This window comes from Protopterus annectens, chromosome 6.part0, assembly GCF_019279795.1.
Source record: "Protopterus annectens isolate FY-2018-M chromosome 6.part0, PAN1.0, whole genome shotgun sequence".
In the NCBI taxonomy this organism is placed as follows: Eukaryota; Metazoa; Chordata; order Ceratodontiformes; family Protopteridae; genus Protopterus; species Protopterus annectens.
Window position 1 is genome coordinate 1,319,408,418 of NC_056737.1, and position 27,500 is coordinate 1,319,435,917.

Here is a 27,500-nt window from a genome sequence, read left to right on the forward strand (position 1 = left end):
CCTTTTTGCTTATGCTAATTTTATTCAAATTTGTTAGATGTCAGGGGAGTAAGTGCAAGTGTGGTAGTCAGATTCCTTGTAGGCACTTGCACACTAAGTGTCTTTTCTGCCTAGGTCAGGAATAGTATCAAAGATCTTGCTCTATTTGTCAATTTTTCATTCCCAAAACCCTTGGGTTGAAGCTTTCCTCTCAAAACACTTTATAGAGACACAGCATCTTAAACATCTGGCCAAGTCCAAGATGACAGAATTTGCATTCCCTAAAGTCCCTCTTCTGCTTAAAAGGAAGCTTATGAGGCCCAGAGCAGATCTACAATCCATTGTTTCAGACTCTGACATATCCGCTGAGGTTGCAAAACCCAGGTTACTTCTTATTTGCACACTATCAAGACCCTGTCATAGGCTGGTATAGCTCCTGAGACTTGCAAACTGTGGATACATCTGATAAACCATTAATCATCATTTCAGGGGGGCCTCAGTGGATCCCTCAGATATTGGTTAGAAGAGATTCCAGGCACATTACTAGAGGTTAGACAGGTTTCTGAACTTCTGGGTCTCATCCAGGTGGACATCATGCCCAAGAATAAATAACAAAATACTAGGCATGTGGCCTGTTCAGCAGCTAGAGGAAAGCAGTGGATAGATATCTCATAGGGACTGTTCAAAGCTAGTATGACTTTGAAACCTCCCTTCTTTGGGTGACCACAAAACACTGGCTACTCTTAAAAATCTACCTTTGTATCTTCTTCCTAAGAACAAGACTATGATTCAGATAATTTTCTAGACTATTCTTAGTAACATTCTCCTGAGCAAATCTCTTCAGATGAAGAGGACTCTGTTTTAGGATTCCATAACTGAGGAATCTTCCTTTGGGGCAACTCCGGAACTTGATGAAACATTTTGAATGGCAATTTACTCCAATCTCTGATGTACAGAAGAGGTATTATAGCCTCTTGGAAATGGGTGTTTCTGCCTCTTCTCCAGTCCCTCCTGTCCTTGAGACTTTCTAGGATGCTTTCCAGTCCACCTCTTCAGAGTCCATCAACCACCAGCTCTTAAAAGAGCAGGCAGGTTTTACAAGGTACCTGATGACCCAAAATACTTGTACAAGAATCCTCTGATAGACCATCAAACCCCAGTGCAGTATCACCTACTTCAGATAAGCCCTGTAAGCGGCCAAGCATTCATAGCAATGTCGCTTTTTGATCCTTTGATATAGACTCTTCCTATCATTGTGGAGCAGAATTCACCAAGCGTTGGATTGTTCACCCACTAATAAGGAGCATGTGTTGAGTTTAGACCATCGTGAGACAGGTTAGTTTTACCCTACTGATGATGTGTTGTCATAGTAATCCTGCTCAGTACAAGAGGAACCGCATGTTCAGACATTTGGTGTATGTGCTTGGCTGAGGAGCCAATAGTGCGAAGCTACCATATGTGGGATTCTGATTGAACCCCTCTGTCAAAGTCCTGCCTAAATGTAATGATACTGCAGTGTCACAGATCTCTGGTTGGCAAGGAGTGCTGCTCGTTGCTCTGTCGGAGTGCAGACGGAAGGGAGCTGCCTCTCTCCAGTAGTGCAATACATGTTTGTGGGGAACCGGGTGCTAAATCATTTGTAGACAATTCCATACCTATAGACAAAGAGCTGTGGCTAGATGAGGAAAGATGGTATACACCACTTCTACACTTGCTTTTAGGGCAGTTCACTACCAGACACAATAGGTTCATAGTTGAGTACTAGGCTAGCTGCCCTTGTGGAACATTTTAAGCCTAGCCAGTTTTCCTCTCAAAAGTGAGAATCAAACCCTGCACCTTGTGTTTGTGAGGTTATCACCTTAAGCATCATACCAACTCCTAAATGACTAAATACTTTATTTCTGTTCTTCATTTCTTGAGCAAAGTTATGCTGAACCCTTCAATGGCAGAATCAGGGCACCAGATGCAGACTCTTCTTTCCCAGGCCTCTGAAATAGCCAGACCAGCATTGAGTGCAGTTATGATGCTTAGACGTGCAGCAGCCACTGTGTCTGTTATCTGCAGATATGAATGGATTCATAGTCCGCCTGTCCCTGGAGTTTCAAATCAAAAGTTTAGATTCCCTTCGGCAAAGACTTGCTGTTTGGTCCTACCCTCCTATCTAGATGTACTCCCTCCCTCAGAAGGGATCCTAGGGCAACTCTGAAAGCAAGGTAAACACCCAGGAAAAGGTACTCTGACAAACCTGATAGGGAACCTTCATATGGAAGGACTCCCTTTTGGAAATAAAAATCTACGACTGCCTTTGTAGCACCACCTCCCCTGTCCTCAGCCCCATTACTCCTCTTTCCAAAAGACTGTCACTGTTCCTGGGCAGGTTGGGAAACTATTATTACAGACAAATGGGTCCTGTCCATCAAGGACTGTTAAGCCATATCCTGTGAAAAGATTCTGCCTCTTGCTGGGTAGGAAGTTGACATGATGGTTAAGGTGTTTACTTTGCAAACACAAGGTGGAGGGTTTAATTCTCACATGGGGTAATTGGCTAGGCTTAAAATGGCCCACAAAGGCAGTTAGCCTAATACTAACCTATAAACCTATAAAACTCTGAACCTCTGAAAGGCATACCATATCATCCTCGCAACCATCTGTTTCTTCTCATCCGTGTCATTCAAGACCTCCTGAATCAGGGCACCACTGAACAAGTCCTAAGGTTGGTCACAGGAAAAAAGATTTTACTCTAGAATTTTTCTAGTGCCAAGGAAAGGAGAACTATAGCAAACCTGTCCTCGAGCTTTGTCTTCCAAGCACACTCTCTAGAGTGCCAGCTTTCATAATGTACTCTGTTCTCACTCTTCTGCCATTGATTCTCACGCAGGCTTTTCTTGTGTCCCTAGGTCTGACATAACATAATCCCTCATGGATTTCTGTTCTTTCCACAAATGTTCCATAATATCTTCCCATTCCTTGCTGGTATATTGTCAGTTAATCCTTTAATATATATGTATGCATGTATATGTATTTAATATATATGTATGTATGTATATGGTATCGGGCATACAAAGCCTTTATTCTAAATTCTCCCCACCATCTAATTTAAAATGGTTGTTTTACTCCTAGTAGTACAAGTCTAGGATCAGAATGTGAAAAATTCCAAAGTGCCCTTCTGTCATAAAGTCAATGAGGTGCCATCAAACTTCTGACATTTGTTTGAATATAAATGTTGAGTATGTTTCATTGTGTCTGCCAAGTACAAGCTTGTATTGTATTAAATTGCATTTTATGTATTATTTCATATAATGTCATGTATTTGTTTCAGCCAGGGAAAGAGTTCTTAGAAAGACCCATGACTTAGAATTTAAGGAATATGGAACTGTTCGTCTTCAAGTTCAGCCCTTTGAAGATGAAAGTGGAGAAATGGTAGCAGATACTCCAATCAAAAACATCAGCCAGTGTAATATTACACCAGTTAAACTGGAAAAGAATATTTTACTGGAAAGTCCTCAGAAGGTAAACTGTTTTCCTTGTTTTTTCAATTGCATGAAATTGGCTCCCTAATATTATACTTAAATGATGTATACTTTAACAACTGTGTACTGATGCAATTAATATATATTTGCATAAATGATGTGCATTTAGAAGAAGGGATAGATTATTTATCCATGTTTCCTTGTATTCCTACCAGCACTAGTACACTTTTAAGGCGTGTGTATTGAAGTTTATATTTATACATTTTGTTTTGTGCAGAAGTATAGTTTGACTGACCTTTTTATTACTGTAGCCTGAACGCCATTCCACTTTGGTCATTAGAATTGTCTTTAGTTTCAGAACCTTTAAAGACAGTTATTAGATCATGCCATATCCTTCTCGGAGAGTATATATTATCCTAAACTTCTTTGGTGTAATATTTTACCCTTTAATTTTGTGTACCCCATGCTTTTATTCTCTTTCATCTCTTAAGCTTTAGTTTTGTGGGACATCTAGTTTAAAATTCATATGTAATGATGATGTAATATATTCAATATAATGAATTGTCGAATGCAAATGTCAGTGTTTATATACTTTTAATTTTTATGACTCTTAATGGCATTCTGCTGCGTAGAAACTTCTTTATAGACTCAGTAATTTTACAAAGTGTATTTATTTGATTCATGCACATAAATTGTTCCTGTTGTGGTTGGCACGCTAAGAAAGTACCGTCTTGCATGTCTTATGTTAACTTGTATCAGCACATTGGCTTGCACATAAATCTGAATATAGATAATTCCTTAGATTTTTATGTCACTAAGTGACTGCCTGTTTTGAATTACTTGATGTTACAGTTTTATTTAGTATTTGTTATTTCTGTGTACATAATGTCAATGGAAAACTAGCTTGATCCAACCACTGGGCCTTGGTGAATTCCTCTAGGCACTGCATGGGATTTTTCACTTTTATTCCCAGAATTTGATTGTACTTCTCTGGGCTTCTTAAAATGTGATGTCCTGGATTTAGCCTTAATAGTTAAGAGCAACCTCATTAAAACACCATTTTGACAGTCTGTAAATTGTCAAATGGCTGATCCCATAGATTATGCAGTGGAATTGTAGCTCCTTCCCCTCATGGTGGGGCTTCACCCTTTGGTTAAATAACCATGATCCTGGTTACATCACTTTTCAAATAAGGTAAGGACGGGTGCCAGTTATTCAGACTGTTAAAAATCCTGCCAAAGTCTAGACACACCACACCTACCTCATATTACTGCTTAGATGTTTCTTCTGTGTTTACAAACGTTACTTAAACTTATGCATGATCTTTCTTTAATATGTCCGTGTCCTTTCCTGTAATATACCTGTTACCTGACTGATAGTTGCCTTGTATTCTATAGGATACTTTTGGTCTACAATTTTTATATTTTCTTTTTTCATTTTTACTCATGTGTAATGGGGCTGTTTTTTCCTGTCATTAATTCTTTAGACTGAACAATAAGTTATCTTGGCACCTTGTTGGCATACACCATTTCCTGAAATAGTTTGCCATATTTTTTTTTTTTTTTATTTAAAATGTCAAGAAACCTATGTCTTTACCAAATGTGGCACCCTCCCATTTAAATTAGGGGCATGTTTTCTTAGGTCACTTACTGGCACTGAACAAGTGAAATACTAAAGGTACAATAAAGTGACTCCTACCTAAACCCCATGGTGGGATGGCACACTGCTAATGTGCATGCTGTTTCCTTCTACATACAAACTAGCTGTAGGGAGCCAGTCCATGTCATATCGCCATGTGGTATAAGCAATAACATCTCTTGCTTATAACATCAAACTGCATTACAGGTCATTGCTCAATAAGAGATCTTCAGCAAGAAAAGATGCTTCTTACAGCTTTTCCTCTCCATGGGTTTAGGATGAAAGTAAATACCAGCATGCCTTCAAGTGTAAACAAATTAGTGCTGCCAGTGTGCATGGCCTACAGCAGTGATCAGTACTTGAAAACAATCTTTATTGCATCCAGTAGGGGAGAAAGGCTTCAAAATTAATACTTTTTAAAGCCGGTCAACATACAAACAGATGATGAACAAATTGTTGTCACGGCTGAATGCACATTTGATGGAGAGTAAGATCCCTGGTACTTAGTAATAAACAACAACAAATATCAGCTTAGCAGTCAGCACTGCAATAACTTATTTTCAGTTTCACATGAGCTTTGATATTATTGCCAATATGCATATATTATGAATCAGTCAAGTTTAGTATTAAAATATAGCAATCCCCTTAACATATTGCTTTTCAGAAAAAAGTTTGAAGGGCAATTTTTTAACGTGTCCCTAATTTAAATTAACTCAAAGTATTAACCCCAGTCTGGCTAGTTTATAATTTTAATTGATTTATATTTCTGTATAGCTTCCATGGTCCATTGTATGGTAGAGCGAAGGCTCTGTCCATACTTGTTAGGGTACTAGTTTTGTCAGTGCTGAATGCCATATTGTATCATTTTCTGTGATTTGTTTTTTTTCTTTTAATGGAGATGTCTTAATTTATAGATACTTGGACTGCTGGATTGTACATGTTCATCACATTCTGCACTGAATGATGTGAATAAAAGAACTGAAAAAGCCAGTAATAAATCCCTCCATGTACTAGTAAACACACCAATTTTAGTAGTCTATAGGCTTGGGATCACTAGACAGTGGTAGCTGCTGAGCAGATATAACTTTCATTTGCATAAATATTGTGGAACGTGTTAAAACTACATATCAGCCCTTACAAAGTAAATTCACAGATAGAACTCTGTTATGCTTGGGGGACCTTCAAATACTGATCATGCTTGAAAGGAGTTCGTTAAACCATCCTGACCAGGAAAGGCATAATCTCTTAAACAAACAAATCCAGATGACGACTCTTCAGTTGCTTACTCTACATTCCCCTAATTATAACCTTATTTTCATAAAAAAGGTGAGATGTCCTTGATCTAAGTCATATAGATTGATTAAATTCACTGAAAAAAAATCCCACCCAAGCAACTTTTGATGAAACTTTTGAGGTATTTTTTCAGCAAAGTTGCAGCACCCCCCCTACATACCGCAAACCTATATTTATACCTACTCTGAGGTCACACAACAGTGAAGAAAAGGGAAAACTCACATTTGCTGAAAGTTGTTTTGGCATTTTCTGTCAGTCTAGCCACATTTTTAGAAATGGCTGATGACTGAGAGAAAGATACCCGTTTGATCCAAAGTGAATATATGATTCTTCCGTGGAGGTGGAAGAGCAGTTTGCATTGTTTGATACAGTTTTTAACTTTTTTAATGAATAAATTGAATGAAAATAATGCAGTGGTGGCTATTGACCTCTGTATATGTGCAGTAACGTGGGAAAGATCAAGTCCCCACTGTGATTGCCAGTAGGGACCACTTGAAGTTCAGTAGGGCTTTCATTAGTTCAGGTGGGTGGTTTAACATTAGCTGTCCAATGGAGGTGCGAGTTTGTAACCCAACTTCCAACGGCTGTATGCTGAACCTTTTGACAATTATTTTATATTCCCTGGGTTCACGCAAATGTCCTTGTCTATGGGACTATAATGATAATAAAAATGTATAAATGGCAAAGTATCCAGCTCAAGTTGATCTTCATAGTGGTAACATTCATTTGATTCTAGGTCAACCATGGCTTTATATCCCACATTATGGTAACTAACATTTTGCAAGTAACTTAGTCTCTCTGTAACTGCTCAAGCTATATGCTTTGTGAGGTTTCCTACATGGCTAAGCATTTCCATCTTTGTTGGTTTGTTTGAGATATTTAGAAATGTAAACATTTTGACAATATAAAGAGTATATGAAAAACATTTAATATCCCTTTAGCTACACTAGACAGAGGTCAAGAATAAATGAAGTTAATTAGGCCATCGCATACGTTTTAAGATGAAATCTTTCAATAGTTTGTATAAAATATGGTTTTGTAATTATATAAGTAGAATTAGGCAATATTAGATGAGTAAAGGCATTAATAGGATCATCATAGAGAAACACCTGTAGGTATCAGTAGGTTTTAATAATTTAAGTAGTTACTCAAAGTGGCTTTCATTTAAAGATCAGAAACAGCAACGTATAATGGGCTGAGTGTTAGACTCATGCTGTTATGGCTCTTAGCTTCACTTCTGTAAAATCAGGGATGCTTTTATATCGACAGTGTTCATCAAGATCATAGTCATATAAACTTTAAGTATACCATGGCATGTGATTTTGAAGCATTTATTTTACAGTGTGTACTTGACCCCACAAACAGTTTTACAAATCAAAATACATGCATGTGGTAGTGCATCGCTGAGTGTTTACTTGTCCAGGGGCCTCTTGTAGTGCAGGAATAACCCTTCCATAGAATGCACTGTAATGTAACATGCAGGCCCTAAGTTCTAGTCGTAATGAGCAAAGAACTTTGTGGTGTGACCCGCGGGACAGGCTACCCATTCAGCTGCAGCATCTGTGCATCTTTATTTGCTTGTCACTCTGATTATGACACCTTTAATAGCATTAATGGAAAGTACTGTGATCCAGCTATTTATTGAAGTGCCTCTGATATTTATGGTATTCATAAAGATTTAATGAAACGGGTGATATAAATTTAAAGAAGAGGGCTTACTGTTGTGAAATATATTCAACAGTTTACTCTAAAGAAATAATTCTATGTCTGTGTTACAAGTCATCAAACCTACCATATATTGCAAGTATGTGCAGACTACTAATGCCAATGAACCACCAAAAGCTAGCTTATAGTTATTCCATATTATAATGCCAGGTCAAAACACACACAGTTACTCTAGAAACACATAGGTCAGATGAGACTTTTAGTTGAGCCACTTGTTCAAAGGTGAAGACATGCGATGTAAACAGAGAGATAGTTACATCATCCTGCAATGTAGCTAGAACATTTCATTTTGTATTTTCAGTCTCTTGTTAATCCTGCAGCCTACATTTCATTAAAAAATGTACACATTTCTCCAGATGTTGACCCCACTTTTTAATAAAAATATGTATTTGCTCATAGGAAGTATTAGGCTAGCTACCCTTGTAGGCTGTTTTAAGCTTTGCCAGTTTTCCTTCCAAAGGTAAGAATCAAACCCTGTACCATGTGTCTGCAACACTCTAACCATCATATAAATTTCATCTGTTTTCTCTTGCAATTGTAAACAAAGTTTTTAGAGGGGTGATCCCTAAGCAAGTTACATACAGTTGTGTGTGGCACACATTAGTTTAGGCAGTTGTAGAAGTATTTAAATGACAAATTCCCATTTTATACACTGTACCTCCTGATGTTGCATTTTCTTTCTATTGCTTCCTGTTTTGATATAATACCTTATACCCCCATAGCTAATTTGTAATAGCTCAAAGCTATCAGTTGTGAAAGAAATGTGCTGGTGAACAGTGTCTGCTGGAAATCCTTTGCTCTTATGTATCTTATAATGTATTACCAATCCAAGGACTGGAACAAGTCTTCCAAAGTTGACCGTATTAAAGCTACTTGATGCTGGTCCACATATGACAGCATGCCTTCAGCATACAGTAATATTGTAAGATCTATCTCCCTGCATTAGAAGAAGGAAAAAGAAAACTTTGCTACACTACACTGCACTATCTTCTTCTTTCGGCTGCTCCCGTTAGGGGTTGCCACAGCAGATCAACTGTTTCCATTTCTTCCTGACCTCTGCATCTTTCTCTGTCACACCAACCACCTGCATGTCCTCTCTCACCACATCCATAAACCTGATCTTAGGCCTCCCTCTTTTCCGGTTACCTGGCAGCTTCATCCTAGCATATTTTTCCCAATATACTCTGCATCCCTCCTCAGCACATGTCCAAACCAACATAATCTTGCCTCTCTGGCTTGGTCTCCAAACCTTCCAACCTGGGCTGACCCTCTAATATACTTATTCCTAATCCTGTCCATCCTCGTCACACCCAGTGCCAATCTTAACATCTTCAACTCTGCCATGTCAAACTCTGATTCCTGCCTTTTTGTCAATGCCACTGTCTCCAACCCATATAACATAACTGGTCTCACTGCCCTCTTGTTAAACCTTCCCTTGCACTCTTACTGGTACTCGTCTGTCACAAATCACTTCTGACACTCTTCTCCACTCACTCCATCCTGCCTGTACTCTCTTCTTCACCTCTCTTCCACACTCCCCATTATGCTGAACTGTTGATCCCAAGTACTTAAACTCATCCACCTTCGCCACCTCTATTCCCTGCATCCTCACCATTCCTCTATCCTCCCTCTCATTCACACATATATTCTGTCTTAGTCCTGCTGACCTTCATTCCTCTTCTCTCAAGAGCATATCTCCACCTCTCCAGGGTCTCTTCCACCTGTTCCCTACTCTCACGACAGATCACAATGTCATCTGCAAACATCATAGTCCATGGGGACTCCTGTCTGATCTCGTCTGTCAACCTGTCCATCGCCATTGCAAATAAGAAAAGGCTCCGAGCTGATCCTTGATGTAATCCCACCTCCACCTTAAATGCATCCGTCACTCCCACCACAGACCTCACCGCTGTCACACTACCCTCGTACATATCCTGTACCACTCTTACATACTTCTCTGACACTCCTGACTTCCTCATACAGTACCACAACTCCTCTCTAGGCACCCTGTCATATGCTTTCTCTAAATCCACAAAGACGCAATGCAACTCCTTCTGACCTTCTCTGTACTTCATCAACACTCAGAGCAAAAATTGCACCTGTAGTGTTCTTTCCCTGGCGTGAAACCATACTGCTGATCACTAATCACCTCCCTTCTTAACCTAGCTTCCACTACTCTTTCCCATAACTTCATGCTGTGACTGATCAGTTTAATCCCGCTGTAGTTACTACAGCTCTGCACATCACCCTTATTCTTAAAAATCGGTACCAAAACACTTTTTCTCCATTCCTCAGGCATCCTCACTTTCCAAGATTTCATTAAACAATCTAGTTAAAAACTCCACTGCCATTTCACCTAAACACCTCCATGCTTCCACAGGTATGTCAACTGGACCAACAGCCTTTCCGTTCTTCATCCTCTTCATAGCTATCCTTACTTCCTCCTTGCTAATACACTGCACTTCATGATTCACTAAAACCACATCATCCAACCTTCTCTCCCTCTCATTCTCTTCATTCATCAACCCCTCAAAGTACTCTTTCCATCTGCTCTACACTCCTCGCTTGTGAGTATGTTTCCCTCCATTATCCTTTATCACCCTTACCTGCTGCACATCTTTACTAGCTCGGTCCCTCTGTCTAGCCAATCAGTACAGGTCCTTTTCTCCCTCCTTAGTGTCCAGCCTTTTATACAACTCTTCATACGCCTTATCCTTAGCCACCTCTCTCTTTGCCTTGCACCTCATCTCCTTATACTCTTGTCTACCTTCACCTCTTTGACAATCCCACTTCTTCGCCAACCTCTTTCTCTGTATACTCTCCTGTACTTCTTCATTCCACCACCAGGTCTCCTTGTCCTCCTTCCTCTTTCCAGATGTCACACCAAACGCCTTTCTAGCCATCTCTCTTACTAGCTCTGCTGTAGTTACCCAGCTATTCAGTAACTCTTAACTGCCTACACTGCACTGTAAGGCAAAAAAATACAAAAAAACAAAATGGTAAGGAACTTGGTCACCTTTAATGGACTCCTCTTCCAAGAAAAACTTCTGCTAAAAATCCAGTCACCATTGGTTATAACTCCACCACCCAGTATGGGGGACCAAATGCAATTATAAAAATTTAGTCCAGCAAATAAAGCATGTATGTTCTCAAGCTCTGCATTCTGCTCTATCTATAAGGCCAAGTGGTACAGTGGTTAAGGTGTATGCCTTTCAACCACAAGGTGCAAGGTTTGATTCTCACTGTAATTCAAGTTGCTTCTGGGAATCATAACATCCTTGAAAGTCTTTAATTGTTGCAAAAATATTTTTAGGAATTTGCAAGTGAAACAGTGGACATAAGGCCATAAAAATTTCTTTTATAGTCCCACATGAGAAAAGCAATTGGAGAAAGCTAACTAAATATTAGTCTGCCTTTTCCCTTGCATAACTTTAATAGTCATGCCCACTTATAGTTAAATCTTCAGGTGGACCTTTTGTTAAGCACCAGAAGTATCGCACCCAGTGGCTATTCAGTTTAATGCCCCCCAAAATTCATATGTAATAGCATTCATTGCTGGGGTGGTTTTACGTTTGACTTTCTTTAATGCTAATTTTAACTTTAGTAATACAGAGGAAGTATCTAACTGCTGTCTCATGTCATTAGCAATGGAGTGACATGGGAGGATACGGTAGGCCATTAAAAGTTAGTCTCCAACACTGACTAACTTGCTCATGCAGTAATTCCTTAACTCTAAAAGCATTTGAAGTTTGACATACCCATTTCACTCTTTCCTTAAAAAAAAATTTGCCGTACATTTCCTTTTCCCCTTTACCTGTAAAAAGGGGAGAAATTCCTCTGACCAAATTTCTAAAGCTGTTGTCAGTGTAGCAGAGACTTTATTTTAGTTTGGCAGTCTTTAAACACTTTTGCTTAGTTATTTCCTTCTCATCAAAATGCAATATTTTAACAACACAAATTCTTCCTATTTCTGCTTAATTTTAGTCACCTCAATTCCTTCAAAAAATGTAGTGTTGATCATACCTACTTGTTAGACAAAGATTTTATGCCTACCTGGGATTTTAATGATTAGCCCAAAAACAATATCCTGGAATCACTGTAGTATCCGAGAATGTGAAATATAAATGGATTGATTTAAGTGGAGTAATATACTTTGTGCAGACCAATTTCCTAGATGTTCGTGTTTTACTGTTGCAGTCATTACAATTGGGTTATCCTGCTGGCAGGCTACCCGCAGTCGGCCTGAATTCCAAAGTCTAGGTCCGGCATCGGTTGCTGTCACCTCTTTCCTGACATCAGTGTGCCAGGGGTATAAAAGATACAGCTGATGCCATTTTCTTCAAGTCTTTCTTGCCGCGCGGTGCCCAAAGCAAAAGCAGTTTGCAAGTGCCGGTCGGTCGACTCCTGAGATTTTCCTGTTCGAATTTCAGACCAATTTCCTAGTTTGAATGGGACCAGGCGTAGTAGGAAATCCATATCCTTAATGGGACTAGGCGGAGTAGGAAATCCATATCCTTAATGATGTGCTTTTAATGTAGTAACCTCATTGGTCATGTGCTTTCAAACTTTTATTTAAATAATTTGACTTTTGGTCAAGTGCATATTTCCTGATGAATTAATTTTGTGAAGGTCTGTGTATTGTTTAATAGTTTAAAAGATTTTTCTCCATTGTTCTAAAGCAGTTTTTTTTAACCTGGGCTGGATTTACCCTTTTACAGCCTTTTCTACATATTTTTATCCTGGAACTACATTATGCCTTTACAGTAAAATGTAAAGATATTTTTTAAATGAATGCTACAGTTTCAAACAAATATGCCCCCCTATCTGCCAGGCAAAAATCCTTGCATTCCTGAATAACTTTTATCTGTTTAATTTAGATAATCATTATCTTGCAACAAATTACCTTCCTAATATTTTTAGACCATTAGAAGATTCTCCATATGTGAATAGAAGAACTTTTTAATTGTTTACATTTAAAATAAATGCACAAGTATTTTGGGCCAGATTCAGGAAGCCTCCGTGTAAGAGTTATAACTCTTACACGGAGGCTGCAGTTAAACGGTGTGATGTCAGCATGTCATGCATATGCATGGGGTGCATGAGGCATGCTGAATCACACTAGTAACTCTTACACGGTCCGTGTAAGAGAGTAGGGGGGGTCTGAGGGCTAAGCCCTGCAAGCGGACACGCGGAAGACTAGAATGGCTGAAAGTAAACAGCCACGAGAGGCCATGGAAATGTGAATAAACACACTACACAACACATGCCCCGACAGACCATCAGTGTATAAAGTGAAGAGATGTTATAAAATTAAATTAAAACCTTTTTTTTTTAAACCCCGTAAATGTTTGCTACTGTGTGCGCTCGTGTGCGCGGGTGTGCTACTAGCGCAATTGCAGTTAGCAGTCAGTGGAAAAGGATATAAAAACTAAATATGCAAAGTAAGCCAAGAAGTAATAGCTTAGCGGTAGAGTTGCTGGCCTAAGAGTAGGCAGGCAGGGTTCGAGCCCCCACAACAACCTTTTTTATTTGTAAATAAGCACTAAAAAGCCCCTTGACAGTATTGTACAAATGTAAAAGTATTCCCTTTTGTAAAATGCAATGAAATGGAGCATATATTTTGAAGTAACACAATAATAAAAATAGTCAGAAATGTACTCGTAGCTGAGTAGTGTTTAAAAAGCTGCAAACTGCGTGCCCGTTGCAAAGCACCGGTTTAACAGGCTGAAACTGTTTGCAACTAGCTGTGCTAAGCTGAACATGTGTGTCACTAGCCAATTAAGGTTTACCCTAGCGCACACCGTTTGCGCGGCGCTCCCACAAGCTAACTGCCAGTGCGCATGCGTTACCTCCGCGCAAACGAGCGCAGACCTGCTTTTAAGTGCTTAAAAGTGCTTTTGGCATGTTTGAGTGACAGGTCTCAACTCATTTCTGTCAGGAAAATCAAAAATCAGTTGTCAGATTCGAACCCAGGATATCATGCACTAGAGTCAAGATACTAAACCACTAAGCCATGACAGCAATACCTAGAAATGCAGAAATAGCATATATATGGGATAAAATCCAGAATGGAGCATGATAAAGCATTTTCAGTGAAGTAGATACAATTCCAAAACGCCAATCAGAGAAATGTGCGGGAAAAGCGGCATATATAAGCCCCATAGGCGGGAATACACAGCAGAAACGATTGTAGAACAGACCTGCAGTCAGAATGAGTGGAGTAGGTGAGAGACGTTGCTTTCGAGCACAGCGTTGGGGCATTGAGGAGTCCAGATACATGGTCTGGCTCCTTGTCCATCATCACGAGGCCCAACTCATGCAGGGCCAGGTCTCATGGGGAGCGTATAGGGCAGAGGCATGGGACCAGTTGGCTCATGATCTGACCAGTGCTACTGGCATTCCACGCACTGGTGAGCAGGTCCGTCACCACCATGCGGACCTGAAGCGACGCAAGCAAGACCAGTTGACTGAATGGATCCAGGAGGCCCGGGATATGCCCAACGCCCCACTACTGAGTAAGTTACATTTTGCTTATGTATGTAAGGATTTCAACTGGCTGATACCATGGAGATGTGTAGTCCAATATTACTTCTTTCGTATTACAGCTGCAGGTGTCCGCTCTGCGAACCGCGAGATGTATGCCTGTAGGCTGGTGCGGCTGTGCCACCATGCAGGTTAGTAACCCCACCCATTACTTGTAAATAAATATTATACTGTAGCATGTATCAGAACACTGCAGTGTATTGATTAAAAGTAATATAATGTGCAAGCAAGAATTGAAAGTCTGCAGGTATGGCTGCAACAAGTTCATCAGTATGCAAGGGTAACTGGAAATATAATTGATAGAATTAAACAGTGCTGTAATACAGATGTCCCACCATTAATTAAATATAGTGTAACCTGCAGTAGTCTCAAGAGTACAGCTTCAGAATCTGAGGTAGTCATATGTGAGATATATCCCCTGTTGAAATGCTGAATCATGACAGAAGTGAGGCTGTTGGAAAGTGTTTGAATCACCACCAGTCTAACATGTGAGCAAAGTCTAGAAGTACCAACCTGAACTGTGAAGTTGCAGGATGTGTGAGAGTGACAGAAAGGGTCATGTATGAATAAATAAAGTAGTAATACCCCTGAATATAGTAGCCCCAGTGTGTTTCTACAGAGCTAAATGCATGTGGGAAGTACATCGTAATATCCCAAACTGATTTCAGTGTGTCAGAATCTGGAATGTCTAGGCCAAATTCTGTATATGGTGATCACAGTAAACAATTTGCAGATAGAATGAATGATTATCTGACAGACTAAACAGCCATAGTTGTCCCCTGTATTGTCATCAAAGTGTAGCAGGATGATGTATCTGATCAGATTCAAAATAAGTAGGATAGTGATGTATTTGTAACAGGTGTAGCATGACAGTCAAATAAAAATTATTTTGAAACATCAGCCTCAACTTAATTGTGTACCTATTACAAATGTAAATCAATGTGTAACATATGAATGTGTCATCACTTTCTATCTCCACCCAACCCTATAATTCCATATAACAACACCCACTAAATAATGGTATGTGAACATTTCATTAATCATGGACATTTGTCCGTTTCAAAACTATATGCATGTCTGTTTGTGCATGTGCCCTGTTCATACCTGCAAATTTGATGGCCTGTTGCCATTAATCAACCCTGCATGTTGTTTGACTGTGTATTTCTGTTCAAATAATGCATGTGATATTGATATGCCCCTTGTTCAATGGTGCTAATATCTGGGTGTTTGTTTGATGGGAATACCAATGCATGCTGTTACAACTAATCTGAATGGAATAAAATGCCACTAACCCAAACTAACATAACTACTCACAAACCTAGAACGCTTGGGAAGGCAGGTCCCAGCAGACCCACCTCAGCTGGCGACTGCACCTGGCACTAGTGCCCAGGCCGGACCCCCCTCCGGTGGCCCTGTGCCACCTTCGGGTGGAAGCACTGCAGGGGATGGGGCCCGTCCCCCCTCTGCAAGTGTGGCCAGAGGGGTTCGTCCACTCACCCTCCAAGGTGTCCGGTCTGTGGTGCGAAGGGAGATCCAAGACTCTGTTCTTGGGCCCCTACGCCAGCTCGAGGCTCGTGTGGCACAGCTAACGGCCCCGGCCGTTGCCCCGCCTACACAGCCCCCAGCACAGCCCCGTCCTGGGCTGTGAAGGAACAGTGACAACTGCCTATGGGTGGGGATATCAGTTCCACTGTTGCCATCTGTGTGCTCATGCATCTCTGATATCCCAACCTCCGTCCCCGTCAATTGTGTAACCCCCCCCACGTGTGTCATACACCGCCCCTGTATGCGTCTTGTCTGTCTTGTCTGTTAACCTACTCAACCTACCTCCCCAGCTATACCGACTTCCTTTACCTGACATACCACTCTCACCTGAAAAAAAAAAGGGCACTCTGTACCCACAAAAAAATTACGCCCCATACATAGCTGTCCATGTCGCACACATGTCTGCTTGACATTGAAACAGTTAATTACAATTGGCTCTACAACAAATATTAATGTTGTCCTGACACCTCTCTCAGGGGTGAAAGGTTTCCAATGTCTCACCAAAATACATAGAAATGCACAGCTGTTGCTGCCAAAGACATGGGCATCTATGGGCCTTACCTACATCCCTCCTGCAAATCCCACGCTTGTTTCCCTACTGTCTTACCCTCTTTGTGACCCCTTTTCACCACTTTCCTGTCACCCCTTTTCTTTTCTTTCAAAGAAATTAGCGCTGGTGTGCGCTTGTGTTAGCGGAGCTCACCACCAGTGCAAGTATGAGCTCCGCAAACGAGCGCAGACCTGGTTTAGTGCTTAAAAGTGCCTTTATGGCACTTTGATTGACAGGTCCTGTACTCAGTTCGAAAGTTTGCAAAGAAAAATGAATTCCCACTGTCAGTCTCGAACCCAGGACCTTGGTAACATTAGTCTGTATGACCTACCACTAAGCCATGCTTGCCTTACAAGAACACAGTGCTAAAATAAATATAACATGTAATAGTAAAAATCAGTATAAAAGCAATATAGGAGATGTACTATCTGAAGCATGTCAGGCAGAGTTTTAATGGCCAAATTACTGGATTCCTATACTAGGTCAGTGTCAACAGAAACGGCCTTGCTACTTGTTAGCTTGTACATAATAAAGTAAGGTAATGTACATATATGAAGGTACGTATATCTACACATACAGATATATAAATATATATAAATGCATATGAAATATAGTTGTAGGTGTCCGTATCCATACACACTCACTACAGGAAACAGTGAACATAAATGCAGCAACCTGAATCTGCAACACAGCCTGACCCCTGTGTGACCTACTTACCCTTCTAACTGCTTAAAGGTGGCCTCAGCACTTTGATTGACAGGCCCTGTACTCAGTTTGAAAGCTTGCAAATAAAAATAAATTCCCACTGTCAGTCTTGAACCCAGGACCTTGGTAACATTAGTCTGTATGACCTACCACTAAGCCATGCCTGCCTTACAAGAACACAGAGCTAAAATAAATATAACATGTAATAGTAGGAATCAGTATAAAGGCAATATAGGAGGTGTACTATCCAAAGCATGTCAGGTAGAGTTTCAATGGCCAAATTACTGGATTCCCATACTAGTTCAGTGTTAACAGAAACAGCCCTGCTACTTGTTAGCTTGTACATAATAAAGTAAGGTAATGTACATAATATGAAGGTATGTATGTCTACACATACATATATATAAATATATATTAATACATATGAAATATAGTTGTAGGTGTCAGTATCCATACACACTCACTATAGGTGTCAGTATCCATACACACTCACTACAGGAAACAGTGAAGATAAATGCAGCAACCAGAATCTGCAACACAGCCTGGCTCCTGTGAGACCTACTAACCCCTTTAACTGCTTAAAGGTGCCTCCAGCACTTTGATTGATAGGCCCTATACTCAAGTCAAAAGCAGACTATAAGCATACTAGTAGGCCCTACCACAAGACCATTGTAACATTAGTCTGTATGACCTACCACTAAGCCATGACTCTCATACAGGAATATAGTGCTAAATAAGTGGAACATGTAATAGTAGGAATGAAGATAAAGGCAATATAGTATGTCTACTACCCAAAGCATGTCAGGCAGACTTTTACAGTCCCAATTACTGGATTCCCATACTAGTGTAGTGTTAACAGAAACAGCCCTGCTAATTGTTAGCTTGTACCCAATAATGTCAGCTAATGTACATATATGAAAGTATGTATATGTACACAGATATATATATATTTATATAGCAATACATATGACATATAGTTGTAGGTGTCAGTATGCAGACACACTCACTACAGGGAACAGGCAAGAGAAATGCAGCAACCTGAATCTACAACACAGCATGAAGCATGGGAGATGTACTAACCTTCACACTCACAGAACACTGTCAACAGCATACCAGCATGGTCCACGCCCTACAATCTGAAAGGGCAACGCCTGTCTCACATACCCTTTTATAGCAGTGTCCTGAAATCACAGTGAGACATGCAATCAGTACACACCTGGCTGCATGCAATTAGCAAATGCTGCCTTAAAATTGGTGCAGAGGCCATCACATGGACCTATGCAGATACCTACAAAAGCATTGAGTACCCACACTACACTCATGCAATACATTCATTGCACAAAACCTACAGAGAAAGAGAGAGACAGAGAGAGAAACAAACAAATATAACGACAGCCAGCAGCAAAAGCAGCAGCAAGCAGCAAACAGAAAGCAGCAAGGAGCAAAGAGCAACAAGCACCACTGACACAGCAACAGCTGCCACAAACACAGGTTGCCACAGCAGATCAACTGTTTCCATTTCTTCCTGACCTCTGCATCTTTCTCTGTCACACCAACCACCTGCATGTCCTCTCTCACCACATCCATAAACCTGATCTTAGGCCTCCCTCTTTTCCGTTACCTGGCAGCTTCATCCTAGCATATTTTCCCAATATACTCTGCATCCCTCCTCAGCACATGTCCAAACCAACATAATCTTGCCTCTCTGGCTTGGTCTCCAAACCTTCCAACCTGGGCTGACCCTCTAATATACTTATTCCTAATCCTGTCCATCCTCGTCACACCCAGTGCCAATCTTAACATCTTCAACTCTGCCATGTCAAACTCTGATTCCTGCCTTTTTGTCAATGCCACTGTCTCCAACCCATATAACATAACTGGTCTCACTGCCCTCTTGTTAAACCTTCCCTTGCACTCTTACTGGTACTCTGTCACAAATCACTTCTGACACTCTTCTCCACTCACTCCATCCTGCCTGTACTCTCTTCTTCACCTCTCTTCCACACTCCCCATTATGCTGAACTGTTGATCCCAAGTACTTAAACTCATCCACCTTCGCCACCTCTATTCCCTGCATCCTCACCATTCCTCTATCCTCCCTCTCATTCACACATATATTCTGTCTTAGTCCTGCTGACCTTCATTCCTCTTCTCTCAAGAGCATATCTCCACCTCTCCAGGGTCTCTTCCACCTGTTCCCTACTCTCACGACAGATCACAATGTCATCTGCAAACATCATAGTCCATGGGGACTCCTGTCTGATCTCGTCTGTCAACCTGTCCATCGCCATTGCAAATAAGAAAAGGCTCCGAGCTGATCCTTGATGTAATCCCACCTCCACCTTAAATGCATCCGTCACTCCCACCACAGACCTCACCGCTGTCACACTACCCTCGTACATATCCTGTACCACTCTTACATACTTCTCTGACACTCCTGACTTCCTCATACAGTACCACAACTCCTCTCTAGGCACCCTGTCATATGCTTTCTCTAAATCCACAAAGACGCAATGCAACTCCTTCTGACCTTCTCTGTACTTCATCAACACTCAGAGCAAAAATTGCACCTGTAGTGTTCTTTCCCTGGCGTGAAACCATACTGCTGATCACTAATCACCTCCCTTCTTAACCTAGCTTCCACTACTCTTTCCCATAACTTCATGCTGTGACTGATCAGTTTAATCCCGCTGTAGTTACTACAGCTCTGCACATCACCCTTATTCTTAAAAATCGGTACCAAAACACTTTTTCTCCATTCCTCAGGCATCCTCACTTTCCAAGATTTCATTAAACAATCTAGTTAAAACTCCACTGCCATTTCACCTAAACACCTCCATGCTTCCACAGGTATGTCAACTGGACCAACAGCCTTTCCGCTCTTCATCCTCTTCATAGCTATCCTTACTTCCTCCTTGCTAATACACTGCACTTCATGATTCACTAAAACCACATCATCCAACCTTCTCTCCCTCTCATTCTCTTCATTCATCAACCCCTCAAAGTACTCTTTCCATCTGCTCTACACTCGCTTGTGAGTATGTTTCCCTCCATTATCCTTTATCACCCTTACCTGCTGCACATCTTTACTAGCTCGGTCCCTCTGTCTAGCCAATCAGTACAGGTCCTTTTCTCCTCCTTAGTGTCCAACCTTTTATACAACTCTTCATATGCCTTATCCTTAGCCACCTCTCTCTTTGCCTTGCACCTCATCTCCTTATACTCTTGTCTACCTTCACCTCTTTGACAATCCCACTTCTTCGCCAACCTCTTTCTCTGTATACTCTCCTGTACTTCTTCATTCCACCACCAGGTCTCCTTGTCCTCCTTCCTCTTTCCAGATGTCACACCAAACCCCTTTCTAGCCATCTCTTACTAGCTCTGCTGTAGTTACCCAGCTATTCAGTAACTCTTAACTGCCTACACTGCACTGTAAGGCAAAAAAATACAAAAAAACAAAATGGTAAGGAACTTGGTCACCTTTAATGGACTCCTCTTCCAAGAAAAACTTCTGCTAAAAATCCAGTCACCATTGGTTATAACTCCACCACCCAGTATGGGGACCAAATGCAATTATAAAAATTTAGTCCAGCAAATAAAGCATGTATGTTCTCAAGCTCTGCATTCTGCTCTATCTATAAGGCCAAGTGGTACAGTGGTTAAGGTGTATGCCTTTCAACCACAAGGTGCAAGGTTTGATTCTCACTGTAATTCAAGTTGCTTCTGGGAATCATAACATCCTTGAAAGTCTTTAATTGTTGCAAAAATATTTTTAGGAATTTGCAAGTGAAACAGTGGACATAAGGCCATAAAAATTTCTTTTATAGTCCCACATGAGAAAAGCAATTGGAGAAAGCTAACTAAATATTAGTCTGCCTTTTCCCTTGCATAACTTTAATAGTCATGCCCACTTATAGTTAAATCTTCAGGTGGACCTTTTGTTAAGCACCAGAAGTATCGCACCCAGTGGCTATTCAGTTTAATGCCCCCCAAAATTCATATGTAATAGCATTCATTGCTGGGGTGGTTTTACGTTTGACTTTCTTTAATGCTAATTTTAACTTTAGTAATACAGAGGAAGTATCTAACTGCTGTCTCATGTCATTAGCAATGGAGTGACATGGGAGGATACGGTAGGCCATTAAAAGTTAGTCTCCAACACTGACTAACTTGCTCATGCAGTAATTCCTTAACTCTAAAAGCATTTGAAGTTTGACATACCCATTTCACTCTTTCCTTAAAAAATTTGTCAGACATTTCCTTTTCCCCTTTACCTGTAAAAAGGGGAGAAATTCCTCTGACCAAATTTCTAAAGCTGTTGTCAGTGTAGCAGAGACTTTATTTTAGTTTGGCAGTCTTTAAACACTTTTGCTTAGTTATTTCCTTCTCATCAAAATGCAATATTTTAACAACACAAATTCTTCCTATTTCTGCTTAATTTTAGTCACCTCAATTCCTTCAAAAAATGTAGTGTTGATCATACCTACTTGTTAGACAAAGATTTTATGCCTACCTGGGATTTTAATGATTAGCCCAAAAACAATATCCTGGAATCACTGTAGTATCCGAGAATGTGAAATATAAATGGATTGATTTAAGTGGAGTAATATACTTTGTGCAGACCAATTTCCTAGATGTTCGTGTTTTACTGTTGCAGTCATTACAATTGTTATCCTGCTGGCAGGCTACCCAGTCGGCCTGAATTCCAAAGTCTAGGTCCGGCATCGGTTGCTGTCACCTCTTTCCTGACATCAGTGTGCCAGGGGTATAAAAGATACAGCTGATGCCATTTTCTTCAAGTCTTTCTTGCCGCGCGGTGCCCAAAGCAAAAGCAGTTTGCAAGTGCCGGTCGACTCCTGAGATTTTCCTGTTCAATTTCAGACCAATTTCCTAGTTTGAATGGGACCAGGCGTAGGAAATCCATATCCTTAATGGGACTAGGCGGAGTAGGAAATCCATATCCTTAATGATGTGCTTTTAATGTAGTAACCTCATTGGTCATGTGCTTTCAAACTTTTATTTAAATAATTTGACTTTTGGTCAAGTGCATATTTCCTGATGAATTAATTTTGTGAAGGTCTGTGTATTGTTTAATAGTTTAAAAGATTTTTCTCCATTGTTCTAAAGCAGTTTTTTTTTTTTTTTTTTTTTTTTTTTTTTAACCTGGGCTGGATTTACCCTTTTACAGCCTTTTCTACATATTTTTATCCTGGAACTACATTATGCCTTTACAGTAAAATGTAAAGATATTTTTTAAATGAATGCTACAGTTTCAAACAAATATGCCCCCCTATCTGCCAGGCAAAAATCCTTGCATTCCTGAATAACTTTTATCTGTTTAATTTAGATAATCATTATCTTGCAACAAATTACCTTCCTAATATTTTTAGACCATTAGAAGATTCTCCATATGTGAATAGAAGAACTTTTTAATTGTTTACATTTAAAATAAATGCACAAGTATTTTGGGCCAGATTGAAGCCTCCGTGTAAGAGTTATAACTCTTACACGGAGGCTGCAGTTAAACGGTGTGATGTCAGCATGTCATGCATATGCATGGGGTGCATGAGGCATGCTGAATCACACTAGTAACTCTTACACGGTCCGTGTAAGAGAGTAGGGGGCGTGTCTGTAGGCTAAGCCCTGCAAGCGGACACGCCCCGGAAGACTAGAATGGCTGAAAGTAAACAGCCACGAGAGGCCATGGAAATGTGAATAAACACACTACACAACACATGCCCCGACAGACCATCAGTGTATAAAGTGAAGAGATGTTATAAAATTAAATTAAAACCTTTTTTTTTTTTTAAACCCCAGAATGTTTGCTACTACTGTGGCCAGTGCGCTGGGTGTGCTACTAGCGCAATTGCAGTTAGCAGTCAGTGGAAAAGGATATAAAAACTAAATATGCAAAGTAAGCCAAGAAGTAATAGCTTAGCGGTAGAGTTGCTGGCCTAAGAGTAGGCAGGCAGGGTTCGAGCCCCCACAACAGCCTTTTTTTTATTTGTAAATAAGCACTAAAAAGCCCCCTGACAGTATTGTACAAATGTAAAAGTATTCCCTTTTGTAAAATGCAATGAAATGGAGCATATATTTTGAAGTAACACGATAATAAAAATAGTCAGAAATGTACTCGTAGCTGAGTAGTGTTTAAAAAGCTGCAAACTGCGTGCCGTTAAAGCACCGGTTTAACAGGCTGAAACTGTTTGCAACTAGCTGTGCTAAGCTGAACATGTGTGTCACTAGCCAATTAAGGTTTACCCTAGCGCACACCGCTTGCGCCTCCCACAAGCTAACTGCCAGTGCGCATCGTTACCTCCGCAAACGAAGCAGACCTGCTTTTAAGTGCTTAAAAGTGCTTTTGGCATGTTTGAGTGACAGGTCTCAACTCATTTCTGTCAGGAAAATCAAAAATCAGTTGTCAGATTCGAACCCAGGATATCATGCACTAGAGTCAAGATACTAAACCACTAAGCCATGACAGCAATACCTAGAAATGCAGAAATAGCATATATATGGGATAAAATCCAGAATGGAGCATGATAAAGCATTTTCAGTGAAGTAGATACAATTCCAAAACGGCCAATCAGAGAAATGTGCGGGAAAAGCGGCATATATAAGCCCCATAGGCGGGAATACACAGCAGAAACGATTGTAGAACAGACCTGCAGTCAGAATGAGTGGAGTAGGTGAGAGACGTTGCTTTCGAGCACAGCGTTGGGGCATTGAGGAGTCCAGATACATGGTCTGGCTCCTTGTCCATCATCACGAGGCCCAACTCATGCAGGGCCAGGTCTCATGGGGAGCGTAGGGCAGAGGCATGGGACCAGTTGGCTCATGATCTGACCAGTGCTACTGGCATTCCACGCACTGGTGAGCAGGTCCGTCACCACCATGCGGACCTGAAGCGCAAGCAAGACCAGTTGACTGAATGGATCCAGGAGGCCCGGGATATGCCCAACGCCCCACTACTGAGTAAGTTACATTTGCTTATGTATGTAAGGATTTCAACTGGCTGATACCATGGAGATGTGTAGTCCAATATTACTTCTTTCATTACAGCTGCAGGTGTCCGCCTGCGAACGCGAGATGTATGCCTGTAGGCTGGTGCGGCTGTGCCACCATGCAGGTTAGTAACCCCACCCATTACTTGTAAATAAATATTATACTGTAGCATGTATCAGAACACTGCAGTGTATTGATTAAAAGTAATATAATGTGCAAGCAAGAATTGAAAGTCTGCAGGTATGGCTGCAACAAGTTCATCAGTATGCAAGGGTAACTGGAAATATAATTGATAGAATTAAACAGTGCTGTAATACAGATGTCCCACCATTAATTAAATATAGTGTAACCTGCAGTAGTCTCAAGAGTACAGCTTCAGAATCTGAGGTAGTCATATGTGAGATATATCCCCTGTTGAAATGCTGAATCATGACAGAAGTGAGGCTGTTGGAAAGTGTTTGAATCACCACCAGTCTAACATGTGAGCAAAGTCTAGAAGTACCAACCTGAACTGTGAAGTTGCAGGATGTGTGAGAGTGACAGAAAGGGTCATGTATGAATAAATAAAGTAGTAATAACCCCTGAATATAGTAGCCCCAGTGTGTTTCTACAGAGCTAAATGCATGTGGGAAGTACATCGTAATATCCCAAACTGATTTCAGTGTGTCAGAATCTGGAATGTCTAGGCCAAATTCTGTATATGGTGATCACAGTAAACAATTTGCAGATAGAATGAATGATTATCTGACAGACTAAACAGCCATAGTTGTCCCCTGTATTGTCATCAAAGTGTAGCAGGATGATGTATCTGATCAGATTCAAAATAAGTAGGATAGTGATGTATTTGTAACAGGTGTAGCATGACAGTCAAATAAAAATTATTTTGAAACATCAGCCTCAACTTAATTGTGTACCTATTACAAATGTAAATCAATGTGTAACATATGAATGTGTCATCACTTTCTATCTCCACCCAACCCTATAATTCCATATAACAACACCCACTAAATAATGGTATGTGAACATTTCATTAATCATGGACATTTGTCCGTTTCAAAACTATATGCATGTCTGTTTGTGCATGTGCCCTGTTCATACCTGCAAATTTGATGGCCTGTTGCCATTAATCAACCCTGCATGTTGTTTGACTGTGTATTTCTGTTCAAATAATGCATGTGATATTGATATGCCCCTTGTTCAATGGTGCTAATATCTGGGTGTTTGTTTGATGGGAATACCAATGCATGCTGTTACAACTAATCTGAATGGAATAAAATGCCACTAACCCAAACTAACATAACTACTCACAAACCTAGAACGCTTGGGAAGGCAGGTCCCAGCAGACCCACCTCAGCTGGCGACTGCACCTGGCACTAGTGCCCAGGCGGACCCTCCGGTGGCCCTGTGCCACCTTCGGGTGGAAGCACTGCAGGGGATGGGGCCCGTCCCCCCTCTGCAAGTGTGGCCAGAGGGGTTCGTCCACTCACCCTCCAAGGTGTCCGGTCTGTGGTGCGAAGGGAGATCCAAGACTCTGTTCTTGGGCCCCTACGCCAGCTCGAGGCTCGTGTGGCACAGCTAACGGCCCCGGCCGTTGCCCCGCCTACACAGCCCCCAGCACAGCCCCGTCCTGGGCTGTGAAGGAACAGTGACAACTGCCTATGGGTGGGGATATCAGTTCCACTGTTGCCATCTGTGTGCTCATGCATCTCTGATATCCCAACCTCCGTCCCCGTCAATTGTGTAACCCCCCCACGTGTGTCATACACCGCCCCTGTATGCGTCTTGTCTGTCTTGTCTGTTAACCTACTCAACCTACCTCCCCAGCTATACCGACTTCCTTTACCTGACATACCACTCTCACCTGAAAAAAAAAAAAAAGGGCACTCTGTACCCACAAAAAAATTACGCCCCATACATAGCTGTCCATGTCGCACACATGTCTGCTTGACATTGAAACAGTTAATTACAATTGGCTCTACAACAAATATTAATGTTGTCCTGACACCTCTCTCAGGGGTGAAAGGTTTCCAATGTCTCACCAAAATACATAGAAATGCACAGCTGTTGCTGCCAAAGACATGGGCATCTATGGGCCTTACCTACATCCCTCCTGCAAATCCCACGCTTGTTTCCCTACTGTCTTACCCTCTTTGTGACCCCTTTTTCACCACTTTCCTGTCACCCCTTTTCCTTTTCTTTCAAAGAAATTAGCGCGGGTGTGCGCTTGTGTTAGCGGAGCTCACCACCAGTGCGCATGCGTGAGCTCCGCGCAAACGAGCGCAGACCTGGTTTAAAGTGCTTAAAAGTGCCTTTATGGCACTTTGATTGACAGGTCCTGTACTCAGTTCGAAAGTTTGCAAAGAAAAATAAATTCCCACTGTCAGTCTCGAACCCAGGACCTTGGTAACATTAGTCTGTATGACCTACCACTAAGCCATGCTTGCCTTACAAGAACACAGTGCTAAAATAAATATAACATGTAATAGTAAAAATCAGTATAAAAGCAATATAGGAGATGTACTATCTGAAGCATGTCAGGCAGAGTTTTAATGGCCAAATTACTGGATTCCTATACTAGGTCAGTGTCAACAGAAACGGCCTTGCTACTTGTTAGCTTGTACATAATAAAGTAAGGTAATGTACATATATGAAGGTACGTATATCTACACATACAGATATATAAATATATATAAATGCATATGAAATATAGTTGTAGGTGTCCGTATCCATACACACTCACTACAGGAAACAGTGAACATAAATGCAGCAACCTGAATCTGCAACACAGCCTGACCCCTGTGTGACCTACTTACCCTTCTAACTGCTTAAAGGTGGCCTCAGCACTTTGATTGACAGGCCCTGTACTCAGTTTGAAAGCTTGCAAATAAAAATAAATTCCCACTGTCAGTCTTGAACCCAGGACCTTGGTAACATTAGTCTGTATGACCTACCACTAAGCCATGCCTGCCTTACAAGAACACAGAGCTAAAATAAATATAACATGTAATAGTAGGAATCAGTATAAAGGCAATATAGGAGGTGTACTA

At 40.9% G+C, this 27,500-nt stretch overlaps 1 protein-coding gene across 1 annotated transcript in view; it reads left to right on the forward strand.

The window, feature by feature from the left end:
* LOC122804788 (protein mono-ADP-ribosyltransferase PARP14-like) overlaps positions 1–27,500 on the forward strand; it is a gene marked incomplete in the record, with an annotated part of 1,493,437 nt that overhangs the window by 167,831 nt on the left and 1,298,106 nt on the right. The window contains 1 exon segment of the mRNA XM_044074882.1: positions 3,299–3,489. Coding sequence (XP_043930817.1) covers positions 3,299–3,489 — 191 coding nt within the window.